Source organism: Pteropus vampyrus, unplaced genomic scaffold (genome assembly GCF_000151845.1).
Source record: "Pteropus vampyrus isolate Shadow unplaced genomic scaffold, Pvam_2.0 Scaffold16, whole genome shotgun sequence".
NCBI classification, from domain to species: Eukaryota; Metazoa; Chordata; class Mammalia; order Chiroptera; family Pteropodidae; genus Pteropus; species Pteropus vampyrus.
Window position 1 is genome coordinate 1,356,468 of NW_011888797.1, and position 15,805 is coordinate 1,372,272.

Sequence of the window (15,805 nt, forward strand, 5' to 3'; positions counted from 1 at the left end):
TCTATAAATCAGGACTTGATTTATTGCTTTATTGATTGGCTAAGGCAGGGTTTCTCAACCTCAGTACTATTAGCATTTAGGGCTGGATATGTTGTGGGGGGAGGGAGTGCTGTGCATTGTGGGATGTTTAGCCCATCCTGGCCCCTACCTACTATATGCCAGTAGCATCCTCTCCAAGCTGTGACAACCACAACTCTTTCCAGATATTGCCAAATATTCCTTGGTGGGCAAATTTTCCCCTTCTCCACACTGAGAACCACTGGCATAAGGGATGGAAAACTAAGGCTGGCAGACAAAATTTGGCTATAGATGTTGTTGTACAGCCTGCAGTCTAAGAAGAGGTTTTAGATACTTAAAAGTTTGTAAAATATGACAGAGACTTCTTGTGGCCCTCACAGCCTAAAATTTAATTTACTTTTGGGCTTATTAGAGAAAAAGTTTGCTGACCTCTGGTCTAAGTGATTGAGGAAATGTTAATAGTGCAGGTTGAACTTAAAAGTGTGTCATGTTAGTAGCTGTTACATTGTGCAGATCACCAAAAACGATTGAAGAAAAGTCCGCCAGTATTCAAGAACATTATTTGATTCAGCAAAGAAGCTTCTCGTGTCATTGATGAATGAATGAATTTCCAACACATGTAATGTTGGGGCTGAACGAGGGTTCAGTTTAGTGAATATAGTTTGTACGCAAGTAACAGTTTAACGGTAGATCCCATGTGATTTCATGATCATAAATATATTGGGAAAAGAATTGGTGGACTAGGATGCATTTCCATTTGTCAAATCATGGTTAAACCAACACCATAAGTTGGTTACCAACGCAAAGAGTTCAGCAATGAAAGAATTCTGTGAGAATCAATTGGCTATGTGGAATTTACAAAAATATACACAATTGTATATTTTATTATTTGGAAAACGTGAGTTACACATATGTTATCTCAGAAGAATTTATAATAAACATGTATGTGTGTGTGTGTGTGTGTTTCTGTACCCCCCTCTCTGACAGCTGGTTGTTAAACATTTCCCAGCACATCCCCTGCCCTCGCCTATCCTACTCCTTCTTGCCTCCTTCTCACTCTTAGTTGGAAAACACTGGTCTTCTCTTGACTTCACGGGATTCTCCAAGCTACCCTCCTGCCTCAGAGCCTTTGCTGCTGCCTTTTCCTGACCCTGAAAGACTCCCTTTTCTCGTCCTCATTTCCTTTCATTCCCAACACACCTGCTATCCTTCAGATCTAGGCTATTTAGGCAAATGTGATAGTGTGAAATGCCTGGGTGGGGGGTGGAATAACATCTAGCGCTTATATAAGATTTCTGTGTATCAAATAGTCTGTATGTACAGCACTTCACGTATATTAATTCACTTAATCCTTGCATTAACACCATGAAATGGGTAGTAAGTCCATTTCCATTTGACAGATGAGGAAACCGAGATATAGAGATGTTCACTCAGAGCCTAGAGTCACAAAGCTTACAAGTGGCAGAGCTGGGATTTGAACCCAGGCAAAAGGCTCCAGAGTCTGTGCTCTCAACCACCAACTTCCACTGCTGCTGGAGAGAATGAAATCACAACACAAGCTCTTATGATCCAAGAAGAATCGGGAAGAGAGAGTCCTGCAGGAGTCCCTCAAGCAGCCCAGAGCTGCAGAGCATGGCGAGTATCATTGCAAAGACTCTTCAAATAGATGAGGGAGAATTTACAGGACTGGGTTCCCCCTCTTCCTTGTGATAAAGAGTGTGTAAGGGGTTGTGGTATGGAGGAACCTGTAGTGGTATGGAGTATAAGCACGTAGGGCCTATGTGTGCTATTCAAAAAGAGCAGTAAAATATAGCATTCCTAATATTCGAGTGTGGCCTTCCACTAATTCACTTTACAATGGAGAACATCGTGCGTATGAACACATACACACACATACATACACACACATACATCCCCATGTGTGTACACAGGCATTTTACTTTGGAAAATCGTTCTTCACTCAGCTCATTTATCGATTCAGTGAACATATGGTTTGCAACATCTTTTCCATGAGAAACACCATGCTCGGCCTGCAGATGGATACAAAGGAGAGTCTGCTGCCGTTTTTGTCCTCTAGAAATTTTGTCCTTGTAACTATAACATACAAGGTCAGAGGAATTAAGGGATTGAGAGAAATAAAAAGTGAGGGAAGTTTAGTGGGGAAAATAGAGGCGGAGGAGGAATAGGGTTGGCTTCGGGGAGAGCTGGGCATTTGTGATGGGCCTGGAAGCCACGTGGCTATGAAAGGAAGGTAATTCAGGTAAAAGGAAGAGCTTGTGCAAAGGCATGAAGGCAGGAGAGCTCGGCACAGGTGGGCAAGAGGTTTGGACCTCTGAAGAGATGGATGTCAGAAAATGCTAGAAAGATAAATTAGGGATAGATCGACAGGGTATAGAGGGGGTTCTCAGGCCATACATAGCATCTCATGTTTATTTTTTAGGCATTGGGAACCCTTTGGGGATTTTTTATTAGGAGAGCATCTAGCAAGATGTCGGGTGTATAGCTGTAGACAATCAACCAATATTTGTTCAACTGATAAAGGAAAAATAATAATGGCTAAAGTGTATTAGGTGCTCGCTATAGGCAAGGCACTTTTCTAGACATTTTACACATTTTTAACTACATATGTAATTCTCATTGCAGCCCATGAGACAGTTACTCCATCTTACAGACAAGGAAACTGAGACTCAGGCTAAGTATTTTGCTGTAGGTCGTGACAAATGAGGAGGCATCTGAGCAGAGCCCACACTTTGCACCGCTATGCAATTTAGAAAAGAGGAAAAAAACCAAAACAAAACAAAAGACACAAGAGAAAAGAGTTATAGGGCCAGAGTTTTTCTTCAGAAAGGAAGCTGTGGTAGGCCCAAATTAGCAGAAGACCAGGGTGGGTTGGAAGTAAGAGGCATTCCAAAGATAGAATCCACATGAGTCCGTTACTACTTGATACAGGAGGCCTGGGAGAGCAAAGGGTCAAGAAGGCTCAGAGTTTCTAGCTTCATTTCCTGGGAGTGGTGGAACTCTTAAAAGAAATTGGACACAGAGAGGGAGGATGACAGTCTACTTTTAGGTGATGTGTGCCAAAATCTGGGTAGTCAGAACTCTAAAAAGCAGCCTAAGGATAAATGTTTTAAAAGGCGAGCTTCAGGGCTCCCTGGCTTTGTCATATTCCCCACTCTGGGGCTCTGGGAGTCTGTCCTGGGAACCTCAAGGCTCTCCCAAGGCTCTTCTCCATGTTTATATCTTTTAGCAGGGAAAGGATTGTTAATGACTAATCTGTGTCCGTGAGGCACAGAGCCAAGGAAGAGATGCTGCCGCCGGGCTGGACGGCCGCCTGTGATCATCCACGGCTTTAGCTAGAACTCTGTCCTCCTCCTCACCCCATGGTCTCCTGCATTCATCCCAACACAAACTCGGATTCTGAGCATTTGTAGAAAAATTGCTGGCATTTGGAGAGGAAGACTGGACTCAAGACCCTCCCAGGGCTTTGAAAGTTTATCTCCAACCTAAGACAATCCGAGTAAGTATCTGATTCCCCTGGGAGTGAAGTGTCTAGCTCAAGGCAACAGAGAGGCGAAGTCATCATTTAAAGTTTCTCTTTAACATTATGAAGTTGGGTAGATGAATAAATTCTAAATTAGTAGTGTTTGATATAAAATCCTGAAAATTAAAAAAAAAAAAGAAACTTAAAAAGTAGCAAAAGTTAGTAGGTCTAACTTACCTTATTGAAAAATAAGTCGCTTACCTTATTGAAAAATGATTGAGGAATAGCTTTTTAACATGGCGGTCACCCGGAAGAATCAGTAGTGACAGCACATTTTGGATACGTGTCTGTTCTGATTCCATAGACAATTTGACTTGTATACTGTGCTGTGTTTTGGTGATTTATCAAATTCGAGTTTGGGAATATTGCTAATGTCAGATGACTTAGGAACTAGGAATAGGACAATGTTTAAGCTTCGCTTAAGTGAAAGTTTTCTTAGGAGACTAGGTTTAAAAAGCTTTCTCTTTCAACTTCTGTTCTAGACTTCTATTGCTTTCCATTTCTTGTATGAATAGCAGATGGAAATATTTTTAAAAGATGGAAAATGTTAGGAAGAACTTTATTATTAAAATTATCCAGGGTCTGAATCTACAGATAAGGCATCTACCTCCTTGTCTGCTGACTGCTATGGTGAATTAGCAACTACGAGATGAGCGTGGGTCATTTCTCTCAATTGAGTTTTTATTTAGAAGTGAGGGGCAAGGGTGGGGGGGGAATGCACATGACTCACGTGGATTCTTTCTCTGAGAAACGCATCTAGCTATAAAGAATCTGGTATAGCCACTGATGCTAACTTAGAGCTATCTACCTCAGCATTATTCACAAGAGGGATAGAGAAAGATGTTGGGGAGCCATCACTGGGTTTCTAGCTGTGATTTTATAAAATGATAGACATCTTCATCTTGGAGTCAACCCTCCCCGCCCCAATTATGGACCTGTGCCATTTGCACCATGGACTTTGCTGTTTTGCTGAGAATGTTGCAATATGACTGATGAAACTCTGAGTTAGCTGATAAAATACTAGCCAGGGATGATTGTCTCTTGTCCTGAGACCCTAAGTCAGGACTTGCAGCAATGCTTTCTACCACACATCTTAGGGAAAGTAATGTAATCCCTGTCTTTCCTCTTATTTACACATCTCCCAAATCTGGCCAATCGTAATGGAACACCCAATAGTTCTGAGGCTCTGAGAACTTGGGGAGGAAAAGAAGAGAAATGTGTGTGTGCATGAGTGTGTGTGATGGAGCTAACTCTGATCGAATGTCTGCTAACATGTCACAGGCTTTACCTAAATTGCCTGTTTCCTACTCACAATAATTCTGCATGGAAGTTCTTCTCACGCTCATTGTATAAATGAGGAAACTGAGGCTCGAAGAGGACAAATCACCTGTCCGAGGTCACACAGTTAGGAAGTAGCAGGACCGGAATATGAGGGCAGGTCTTTCTGGCCTCCTTGCTACCCCAGTATTGTTGGAGGCTGGGAAAACTTGAAATCTAGAATGATGGGAGAGCAGGTGGATCAGCCTGCAAACATTTGAATTCGACAGAGGTGATTTGTTAAGCCCCAGTACAATTGCGAAGATTTATAAAACGTTGTAGGGCATTTTCTAATGACTGTACCAGGAGCAGAGGAAGTGGAAAGTTTTCAGCACTATTTGCTTTAACCCAGAGGTCAGGCTAGGAGAGCTGATTGGAGACTTCAGTTATCAGCGTCTTAATTAAAGACCGCACGAAGCCGCCATTGCGTTGTGATTAGGGACATCTGGGAGGAGTTCAGCACTCCTGTGGTTCGCAGAGGTTATGGATTATGAGAATGCAAAAGGCTCATGTCATTAAGTGGCCAGATAAAGGAAAAAAATGAAGATATCTGTTCTTTTCTCCATAGGGAGTGTTTTCCTCTTATTTTGTTCACAGTCTCATTTTTCTCTTAAATTGTAGCAACATAGATCATGAAGAGGATAAAATAAATAGGAACAATTTTCTTCTTTCCAGGTATTTTTTTTTTTAGTTGTTCTATATTTTCTATCAGCGGAGATGTAGCTACAAGGCAATGCTGTATGCGTGTCCTTAGTCACTAAGCTGCACCAGGAAGCAAAAATCGTCATTATGTAAAAATATCCACCCTTCCCTCTTCTCTCCTACCTCCCTCTTCTCTCTTTAACCCCCTGATCCCTGAGCCCATCCACAGTGAATTATTTTCTCACTCAGTTTGCCCCTTTCCATTTTTGGCAATGAAGCAATGTCTGCTATTCTCATTTTCTCTCCTCTTTGTAAATTTGTGTCAGTACAATGCTAATATATCGCAACTCAATTACGATGTGAAATATTGCCCAGGAAAAAATACTTGCCTAGGACAAGAGAGCATCAGCCTTGGGCAATATTTTGTTGGGTCTAAGACTTATAACAGAGTTCTAGTGACTAAAATTAATATGTATGAGCATAAGATAGATTTGTATTAATCTTCATTTTTTCAGATAAAATCCTAATAGAACTTTGAAATTTTGGTTCCCATTTTAAATAGATTTAGAACGCCTTTTCCTGGTCCCAGTGATCCTGGGATAACTTGGATCTTGTATACTTTAATTAATGTCACTAGTTCAAAGAAAAGGAGAAACAACATAGCTTTGCAGTTTCAAGTCCGGGCAAATGTATTTAACATGGTCATCTGGAAGATATGGTAAATAAGTTATTTGTCCTTGGAAAAGATAGTCTCGTTGGGGGATGTTCATGATCAGAGAAAAGCCCACTATTCTGGCGATCAGATCTTCCCTAGCCAAACAGAGAAAGCCACCTGCTGCCATTTCCTAGAGAACTTCGGAAGTGCTCGATGTAGATGCTGAGTCTGTACCAGCCTGTCAGTTAAGGAACATAAGCTGGTTGTGGGCCAGGTTTAGGAAGGCAGGGCAGGCATGACATTCCACAGTGATTGTGCGTGGGATCTTTGTTCTCCTGGAGTCCAGGCTCTGAATTTGAGGCCATGATTGGACTTCAAGGGACCAGGAACCCTTTGAGACTACATCAAAAATGCATGCATTTTACAGAGGAATTTTAGAGCGTGAAACTATTTTGTATAATACTATAATGGTGAACATGTCACTATACATTTGTCAAAACCCATAGAATATACAACATCAAGAGTGAACCCTGATGTAGACTGTGGACTTTGGGTGATAATAACGTGTCAATGTAGGTTCATCAGCTGTAACAAATAGACAGCTCTGGTGGCTGTGAATAGTGGGGAGGTTGTACATTTGTGGGGACAGGGGGTATAAACAACAACCCTTTCTCCCAGGGAATTTAAATGTGCCTGCTTGCAACATCTAACTATATGACTGGCCAAATGGAAAATGGGGAATAATATCCTCAGTGCATTCATCTCATAAAAAAATTGTAATTTTTTAGACTTAGAACTAAGTCTAAAAAATTAGACTTAGAACTTTGTATGTTTATTGGCCACTTGTGCTTCCCTTTTGGTAAATTTCCTCTTTATATCCTTTGCTAATTTCTGCCCTGGATTGCTTATTCTTTCTGTTTTTATTTGAAGAAGTTATTTATACATTGTTTGTACTAATTTTTTGGCTGTTATTTATGTTGTAAACATTTCCTCCCAGTTTGTTTCATATATTTAGCTTTGTTTATGGTATCTTGATTTCTGTCTTCTTGATTTTAATATAGTCAGATTTATTCTTTTTCTATTTATTTCTTGTTTAATAAGTCCTTCTCGATCCCTATGTTTACAAAGATCATAAATGCATTTCCCAATATTTATCCCAATAATTTCATAATTTCAAAGTTTTTAATCCACCTAAGACTTATTTTCAAGAATGATGAAAGATAGAAATCTTTTTCCCCTCCAAATAGCCAATTTTTCTAACACTGTTTTCTTTCTCCCTCCACTGATTTGAGCAGAATCCACTAGCTACAGCATAGAGAACAACTTATGATTGCTCAGAACGCAGCCTACAGTTCCCCCTTCGTGTAGCCATCCCCACTGCATGACTTTTGCCTGATCTAATGCCTCTTCCTTCAACATTAAATTCAAGAATCAGCCTTTCACCCTCAGGAAGACCTCCCTCATTCTCCTAGCCACATTCCTGCTTAAAACTCATCATTACCTCCCATTTAGAATAAAATCCAAACTCCTTACCATAGTTGCCAGGCCATCTGAGAGTTGCCTACCCTCAGACCTCATGTCCTGCACTCCCCTTTGCTCACTCATTTCCAGCCTCGCTGGGCTTTTGCTGTTTCTCCAGCTCTCCAAGCCTGTCCCTTAGCCCTCGCTGACCATCTTGACTAGACTGATTTTCCCCTGGCATGGCTTATTCTTTCTTATCTTCCACATTTCAGTTCAAATGTCTACTCTTCAGAGAGCTCCTCCCAGATCTTCTTCTCCAAAATAGTGTCCAGCCACATCACATTGTCCCTTATCTCCTTTATTTTCTTGTTTTCGCCATTGGAAATCGTATCATTTGTTTACTTGCATATTCTCCATCTCTCTCACTAGAATGTAAGCCCCATGAAGACAGCGTTTTTTTGTTGTTGTTGTTTTGGGGGGATTTTTTGCTTTGTTTTATTTTGTTTTTCTGCCTCATCCATCACTCTATTTCTAAGACCTAGATCAAAGCCTGATACACAGTGGAGAACTAATGAATATTAAATGAATGAATGTCCTTGCTTGTGCTCCTGAAAAGACTTGTGCTGAGCTCTGTCACTGTTTTCACTGGGTTTTCCTTGCCTGACACTGTTTTCACTGGGTTTTCCTTGCCTGACTTTTCTACTAAGCGTCTTCAAGGATCGTGATTATTCTTCTCTCTTAAGAACATTCTTCTTGCCTTTGGGCTGAATCCAGGACTTCCCCGGGCATGAAATATCGATGGCTAGAAAAAGTTCAATTTTTTCCTGCCCTTTAAGCATGGATTACATAGATATTTAACAAAATGTATGCTTTTCCATCAACAACTGGGTCCATCTAAGAAAAATGTCACCAAGGATGCTGTATTTGGGTGAAGAGTTCATAGGTAACCCGTACCTGTAGTCGTTTTTTACCTTTATCTTCTGACAGCTGAGATTCTTCTAAAGCAGAGTCAAAGCAATTTAGTTGGAGCAGGGTGTTTCCAAGGTCTCTATTTGCAAATGGTTTATGCTAATTCATAGCAGCTCCATACACCATGAACTTCCTGTGACACACAGTGTCTAAACAAGTAAAAATTGATAACCGGAAAGTGGGAGCCAAACTACCGGTCATTATGTGTCTTATCACATTGAAAACAAACAGTGCATACCATTTCTTAAATTAGCCCTGGGTCCTTAAATGAAGACTTAGGTTACACATCATACAAATAAACACAAAGTAAAATAAACATTTTGTCCCCACTTCCACCAATACTCAAGGCTTAAACTTTGTATCATCAGGCTTCTTACTCTCTTTCCTCCTTTCTGTGTGTTGGACTCAAGTCCTTTTCTTCCCGTCTCTACAGATCCCACGCTGGTATGTACCTAACCATCTCATTTCACAACAGATTTCCTGAACTTTCCTCCTTCTTTTACTGCTTATCCTGACTGTTGTCCTACTTTTTCATTAGACTAATCTTGAAGGTAGATTTCATTGTGCCACTCAAAATTTCCAGTGGCACCTCATTGACCACAGTTAGGGTCCCCAAACATTTTAAGGGAAGAAATTATTTTCTCCTCAAAGTCTTAAAAATGTGTGTGTGTGTGTGTGTGTGTGTGTGTATGTGTGTGTAAGAAAGAATTCCTGTATGAACTAGCGTTATCTTTACAGATGAAGATTTTCGCAGATAGATGTGTGTGTGTGTGTGTGTAGGAAAGAATTCCTGTATAAACTTGCATATCTTTACAGATGAAGATATTTGCAGATAGAATTTCATTCAATCTTTTATTTTATGAAATATTTCCAATGTGCAAAAAATTAAATAATATAATCGACTGCCTTGTATTTACCCCCCAGCTGAAGAAGGAAAACATTTCAGATGTTACGGAAATTTTTCGCGTACCTGCCCAGACATTCTGCATCACTAATTCTGCAGTGCTTCCATGCATATCTCTCTGGGTTAGAGCAGGGATCACAAGTTTTTTTCTAGAAAGACCAGGTAGTGAATATTTTAGGCTTTGCAGACCATGTGGACTGTGTTGCAACTACTTAACTCTGCCACTGGTATGTGAAAATAACTATAGAAAAGATGTAAACAAAAGGGCAGATCTGGCCCTTGTCAGGCTGAATTTGGCCCATGAGTCATAGTTTGCTGACCCCTGAATGAGAGTATCAATGGCAATATGAAGCAATGTTTTTCATACCTTTAAATATACATTAATTTTGTCAAACTGTATGTTATTCACATGATGTTTTTCAATTTATCCATATGAATAAATATATAGTCCTAGTTCATTCCCTTTAAGTGCTGTATAGTATTTGATTTTGAATACACTATTTTTTTATTGGATCCATTCTCCTTCTGATGGATATTTATACCATTTCTAATTTTTTTCCTATTAGAAACAATGCAATGAACTTTTTTGCACATGTTACCTTATATATATATGTGAAAATTTAGGAACAGTTCACTTTTTAATCTTTATGACAGTGCTATTATTTAGAGTTATTAATCCCTCATTCAGCTGAGGCTCAGGGGAGGGGAGGAGTTAGGTGAATAGTTGTAGGTCATAGACAAAGCTAGGAAAGGTTAGAACAGCTTCCCACCCCCATCTTCTCATTCCTTGTCCCCATGACATTTCTACTAGAGCACAGCTATTACTCGTGTGTATTCATAACACTGCCAGCTGTGAAAGGGAAATACAAAAGAAATACAGACTATGATACCTGCTTTCTAGGAGTTTACAACCTGTTGATGAAGTGGAGAAGTTAAGACAGAGGAAGTTAACTCATTAATTACCACACAAGGGGGGAGGAGGATAAATGATAGGGCGAAACATTCATGGAGAAGTTGGGACATACATGAAAAAACATCTACAGAACTGAGAGATATATGGGCACACTTGAGTAAATGGAGACATGCCTTGTCCCTGAAAGGCAAAATAGAATATTATAAAGATGTAGGTCTTCCTACTTAAAAATATAGATTTGGTCTCATCTCAAACTCCCAAAGAAATTTTAAAGAATGTGATACCAGATGTGATAGTTTATCATAGAGAACAAGAAGGTAAGACTATCTTAAGAAGTGTTGAAAAACAGTGAACGATAATAGGAAAAGATGACATTGGTACAAGATGTAACTGCATGATCCATGGAAAGCTAAATTCAGATTTACTCAAAGAAGGCTCATAAACTAATGTGAAAGGAAAAAAGTATTCAACAAGCAATTCTGAGAGAAATTCTCCTTGTACCATAAACTAAAAATAAAAAGCAACAAAAGTTAAGTTTTAAAATCAAGCATGTTTAACTATAGACAATGCAAAAACTTTTCAGGTAAAGATAAATAAAAGGCAAATGAAAATGTTTGTAGCAAATATACGAGAATGCTAATATATTCAATACAAAGAACTTTTCTAAGTCAACAAAAAAGATGAACATTTTTATAGAAAAATGGCAAACATCATAAAAAGAAAATGGAAAGAAACAATCATATATAGACAATAAAATTGTAAAAAAAATTTCAATTTCACTAGTGATCAAAGAAATGCAATTTAGCACAGCGAGATAGGATGTGTCACCTAGCAAATGAGAAAAGATTTTTGAAAATGAGAGTAGATAATGCCGATAAATGTGTGGTGAGAAAGGTACTCTTATTCACTGGTGGGAGTATAAATTGCAAAAAAAGTTATAGAATGTAACTGGGCATTTTTTGAAATGCCTTTCTGAATTTTCTGCAATGGCATTCCATTTAAAAAATACTTTCATTTAAAAATAAATTTTAACAGCTTTTCAAGAAAACAGTGAATGCAGACAGAGAAGTCTTGTGCAAATTCAGATATTTTTTGTTATCTGCTCTGATTCCAAACTTAATCCTTTGTATATTAACACATACATAAATTCATCTGAATAGATAGAATTGGTGGCTTCCTGTTATCTGGGCTTTTGCTACTTCAGGAAATTCTTAGTCTCACTGCAGTTTCTCAAAGTTCATTATTCAAACAGAACCTTTAACTGAAAGACTTATTTTTCAGTGTACTGTTTGAATTGCTTACCATATACTTGTGTTACCATTTGAAAAATTAAAGAGCTTCCTTTTCTTTAAATCCCTTCAGGAATCATAAACCCAACAAACCTGATCTGAGCACACTCTGCTTACTGTCTGGATTCTGGAGGGCTCTGTTGCAAGCAAATTGGTGCACCCACATAGTGGGTCTCCAACCAGGGGCAATAACCCAAATAATACAGAATTAGGGAAATTGGACTTTCATTTGAGTAAGAGTGAAAAATTCTGTCGTTTGTATCCATAGGAGAATGGATTCTTATCTAGTGCCATTTCTTCAAAAAGAGCATGCCAAATGTCAGGAAATTTGGCAGAACTAAGCAAGAAAAACAATGTAGATCATGTAATTGAGCCAGCATTTCCGGATGGCCTATTATGTGCCAGGCGCTTGAATTCAAGGTGCCAAGTTTATATGAACATATAGAAGAAATACATTATAAGAATCCAAAATGAAAATGACTGTACCTGGGAAATATTAGAGAGCTATAATGTGCCAAAGAAGTATGGGGTAGCTTGATGGACATGACCGAAAGTTACAAAGACAAATGTGAGAGTTAGCACAGAGGGAAAAGTAAGAGTCCCATCTGAAACTTCCTAGGTTTTAAAGATCAGAGCAAATGGGTCTTAAATTACAGGGTATAAGTTTGGGTTGAATATCAGGAAAAATTCTTGACTCTGCACATTGTGGGTTCCTGGAAATTATTTTTATGGGAAACTGGAATTTACTATTCCAAAGACAGGGAAACTCTATGAGGAACTTGGGTTGCCTGAATTGGAGGGTGAGGGCTTTTCAACCCATTTATTACACAATATGCAGGCACATATACATAATTATTACACATAATCTATATATCTTAATATATACACACTGAATATGTGTATATACAATTCATATACACATTTTGAAACTTGCATTTCCCATGTCCCCAAATAGCTTGTGAATATGAATGAGGTCCTATTATTAGCAACAACTTAGTTTTCACTAGCTTATTCCTCAGGACCTCCAGCTCCCTACCAGAGCCCTTTCCCCCAAAATATTTCAGGAGCACCTTAGGGTCTCTTCACATTTGTTCATCATCAAGTCTGTTCTGAAGTTTTTTTCTAGTACTTTTTGTGCCCACTGGGGAGAGCAGCACCCCAACCAGTGGTCATAGTTCCTCTGCTGGGTGCTTCTCCACGGGTTATGGCAACACCTGGGCTGTTGCTGCAATTTCACAATTTCCCCAGAATGGCCCTGAGTCCTCTTGGGATCAAAGTTCTACTGTGATATGTGGCAGAGTTGTTTGAGGGTGAGGGTGGAGTTGAAACGAGCTCGCGTTCTCCTATTTTTTTTTTTTTTTTGCACTCTGTTAAAAGGGTCTACCTTATATTTCACTGTTTCTAAGCCTCATTTTTATTTATAACCCAATCCCTTTCCACCTCAGATTGGCAGGGGGGCCTCTTGAATCTAGTACAAGTTGATCAAACAGTGTGCCCCACTGAGAATTACACATTCCACTAATGACTGAGGCTTTGCTCTGGGGAGAAAGTCATGACTCCTGGTTTCCTCTGACTTTAGAATGGTTTTTCTCCCAATACACCCCTTGGCTAACTAGACAGTAGATTTCAATAAGATCATGCCATGCCATTGGCTCACTAGATAGACCCAGATATGTCTGCATTCCCACTGTAGACACAGTTTGTATCCTTGCACAGGAGGTTCTCTCTCTCGATTCTCCAACCTCTCTGGTGTCTTCTCATCAATTCAGACGTGCCCTAGTATTGCCTGTCTTTAAAAACTGCCCTTGAAACCACATCCTCCCTCTGCTACTTTTCTATTTCAACTCTTTTTCACACCTGACCTCTCATTAGATCATCCTGATCTTTGCCTTCATTAACAGCTTTCACGGCAATATGTAGTTATCTGTGTATTTGTGTGATTATTTTTAATGTCTTTACTCTTCATTAATCTTCATAGATCATGGATGCTTTTTTTGTTTCATCATTTTATCTCCAAGGATCCAGCACAGAGCTTAGAGCAGAATAAGTCCTTAATAAATGGTTTTCGAAAGCATGAATAAATGAATGAATGCAGCAAACATTGTCTGCTGGACTATCTTACCAGCAGCCAAATGTATCTGCTACTTGCTTCTGCTTGAACTGGACCATTTCACTGAGTGACAGAGAAAGAAATAGTGACACAAATAGTAGAAAAGTTCAAATGAAATAAATATTAATCCAACAAAAACCCTTTATTCTCTTCTAAGGAGCAAATATAAAGTTACATATTTGTAAACAAAGTGATTTCTTTATGACACAGGACAAAATTTGAAAATCACCCTCAGAAAACAGTTTTCTATATTTGACCTTTCAAATTACTTCTTCAGGGAGGTATTGGAAGGAAGAAAGGAAGAAAGGAAGGAAAGAAAGAAGACCTAGAAATATAACTGAAAGTGGATACTGCTTCTCTTAGGTTCTTGGATTAATTCTGGACATCTCCTCAGGATGAAACTTCAGACATTTTGGTGAGATTTACCATTATTGTTCTTTTTATCCTAACTTCTTTTTATCCTAGATAAGGTAGATCATGAGAGTAAAAATACAAACCCCTGAAATTTCCTCTAAAAGGCAAAAATAAAGATCGCAGGGGAATACTTTCTGAATTTTTGATTTGCTGACACAATGCCTAATCAACTCAAGAAAATTCCAGCTGCAAGTGGTCTTAAATCACTTTCATGTCTTTGCAAAGACCTGTTCAACTTTAGAATAAAATTTAAGATACAAGATTATTGATTCATCCCATTTAAAATCAAGTCCTTTTTATTTGTTTATTTTTTCTACATGTAAAAGAAATAAAAACAACCAAAATGTCATGATGTCTTGCCCAAATCTCCCAAGTATTGAAATTTAAATGAAAACACGTAGTGTTTTCCTAGATAAATTAGAAAATATCTCCTCTGAAAACACATATCCTGGATACTTGTAAGTCCAAATGAGGTGTAAAAATGATAAATAGATACGTACAGATATGTACAGAAAGGCTTTGGCAAAATGTTTACAAACGGAGCCATTTGCTGTTTTGTAAATTAGCTTGCTCTCTCCTACCCTCTCTCTCTCTTTACCATCTCCCCGCAAACTCTCTATTTACTTATTTGCCTTTCAGGGGTTTTTTTTGAAGACCACCACAACAAAAGTGCATTCTCAAATAAAGAAAGTTTGGATGGGATCAAAAATGAATCTTATTGAACACTCCCACCTACCTGCCACGGATGACTTTTCTCTTTCTGACAATTTATTTGGTAAGTCATTAAGTTCATTTAACTATACGTAAACTACAATTTGGAAACGTATGAGGAAAAAGCCTAATCGATGAGTGCAACAGAATTCAGAAAATGTTTTCATTACAAGTACTCAATAAATATAATGAATGTTAGCTACTATGCAAGATTAAAGGTAGGTCGAACCTTGGATTCATTAAACCTAATGGTCTTTTTTTGTAGATGAAGACAGCAATCCTCAGTTTTGTGAGTTGTCCAAGGCCATGAGGCTAGATTATTGACAGAGCTGGGAGTAGAAGTAGATTCCTGCTCTAAGACTAATTTTAATTTTGTTATAGCACGTACTAAAGTAAGAAATCATGATTCTTATGGTTTAATAGGATGCCTATTAAAGGCTGAGGTTACTTAGGTTATAACTCTGCAGTAGGTTTTCTATCTACCAGGCTTCTGGTGCTGGGGAATATATGGCACACTATCAGGATTAGTCATTTAAACTGGACTGAGGACAAATTTCACTAAATTGTTTTCAGTAGATCTTTAACTAGATGATACCATAAAATGATATCTTGCTCTACTTTATGCATTCTGCTTTATGAAAAGACACTCATTATAAAGAGCTTAACTGGGAATATGAGCAAAGAATCAGCAGGGGTAAATTTTGGGTGGGGCAGGGAAGCTTTATGCCGCTCTTAAAATAATTCCTTTCTGCATAGTAGCCATGCTGGAAGGCTTGGATGCTTCCAGTTTTTCACTCTACATTAACACATGGACAATGGTAGACTATGATAGTGAAAATGCTTGAAACTCCACAAAATTCA

The 15,805-nt window shown here is 38.7% G+C and overlaps 1 protein-coding gene across 3 annotated transcripts in view; it reads left to right on the plus strand.

Moving 5' to 3' along the window:
* The first annotated feature begins 3,245 nt into the window (after positions 1–3,245).
* NR1H4 (nuclear receptor subfamily 1 group H member 4) overlaps positions 3,246–15,805 on the plus strand; it is a 65,603-nt gene continuing 53,043 nt past the window's right edge. For all 3 annotated transcript variants that reach the window (XM_011386658.1, XM_011386664.1, XM_011386671.1), the window contains exons 1-3: positions 3,246–3,535; positions 14,097–14,234; positions 14,873–15,008. In XM_011386658.1, the coding sequence (XP_011384960.1) occupies positions 14,930–15,008 (79 nt within the window). In that variant the 5' untranslated portion in view covers positions 3,246–3,535; positions 14,097–14,234; positions 14,873–14,929. The remainder of the gene's footprint in view (positions 3,536–14,096; positions 14,235–14,872; positions 15,009–15,805) is intronic.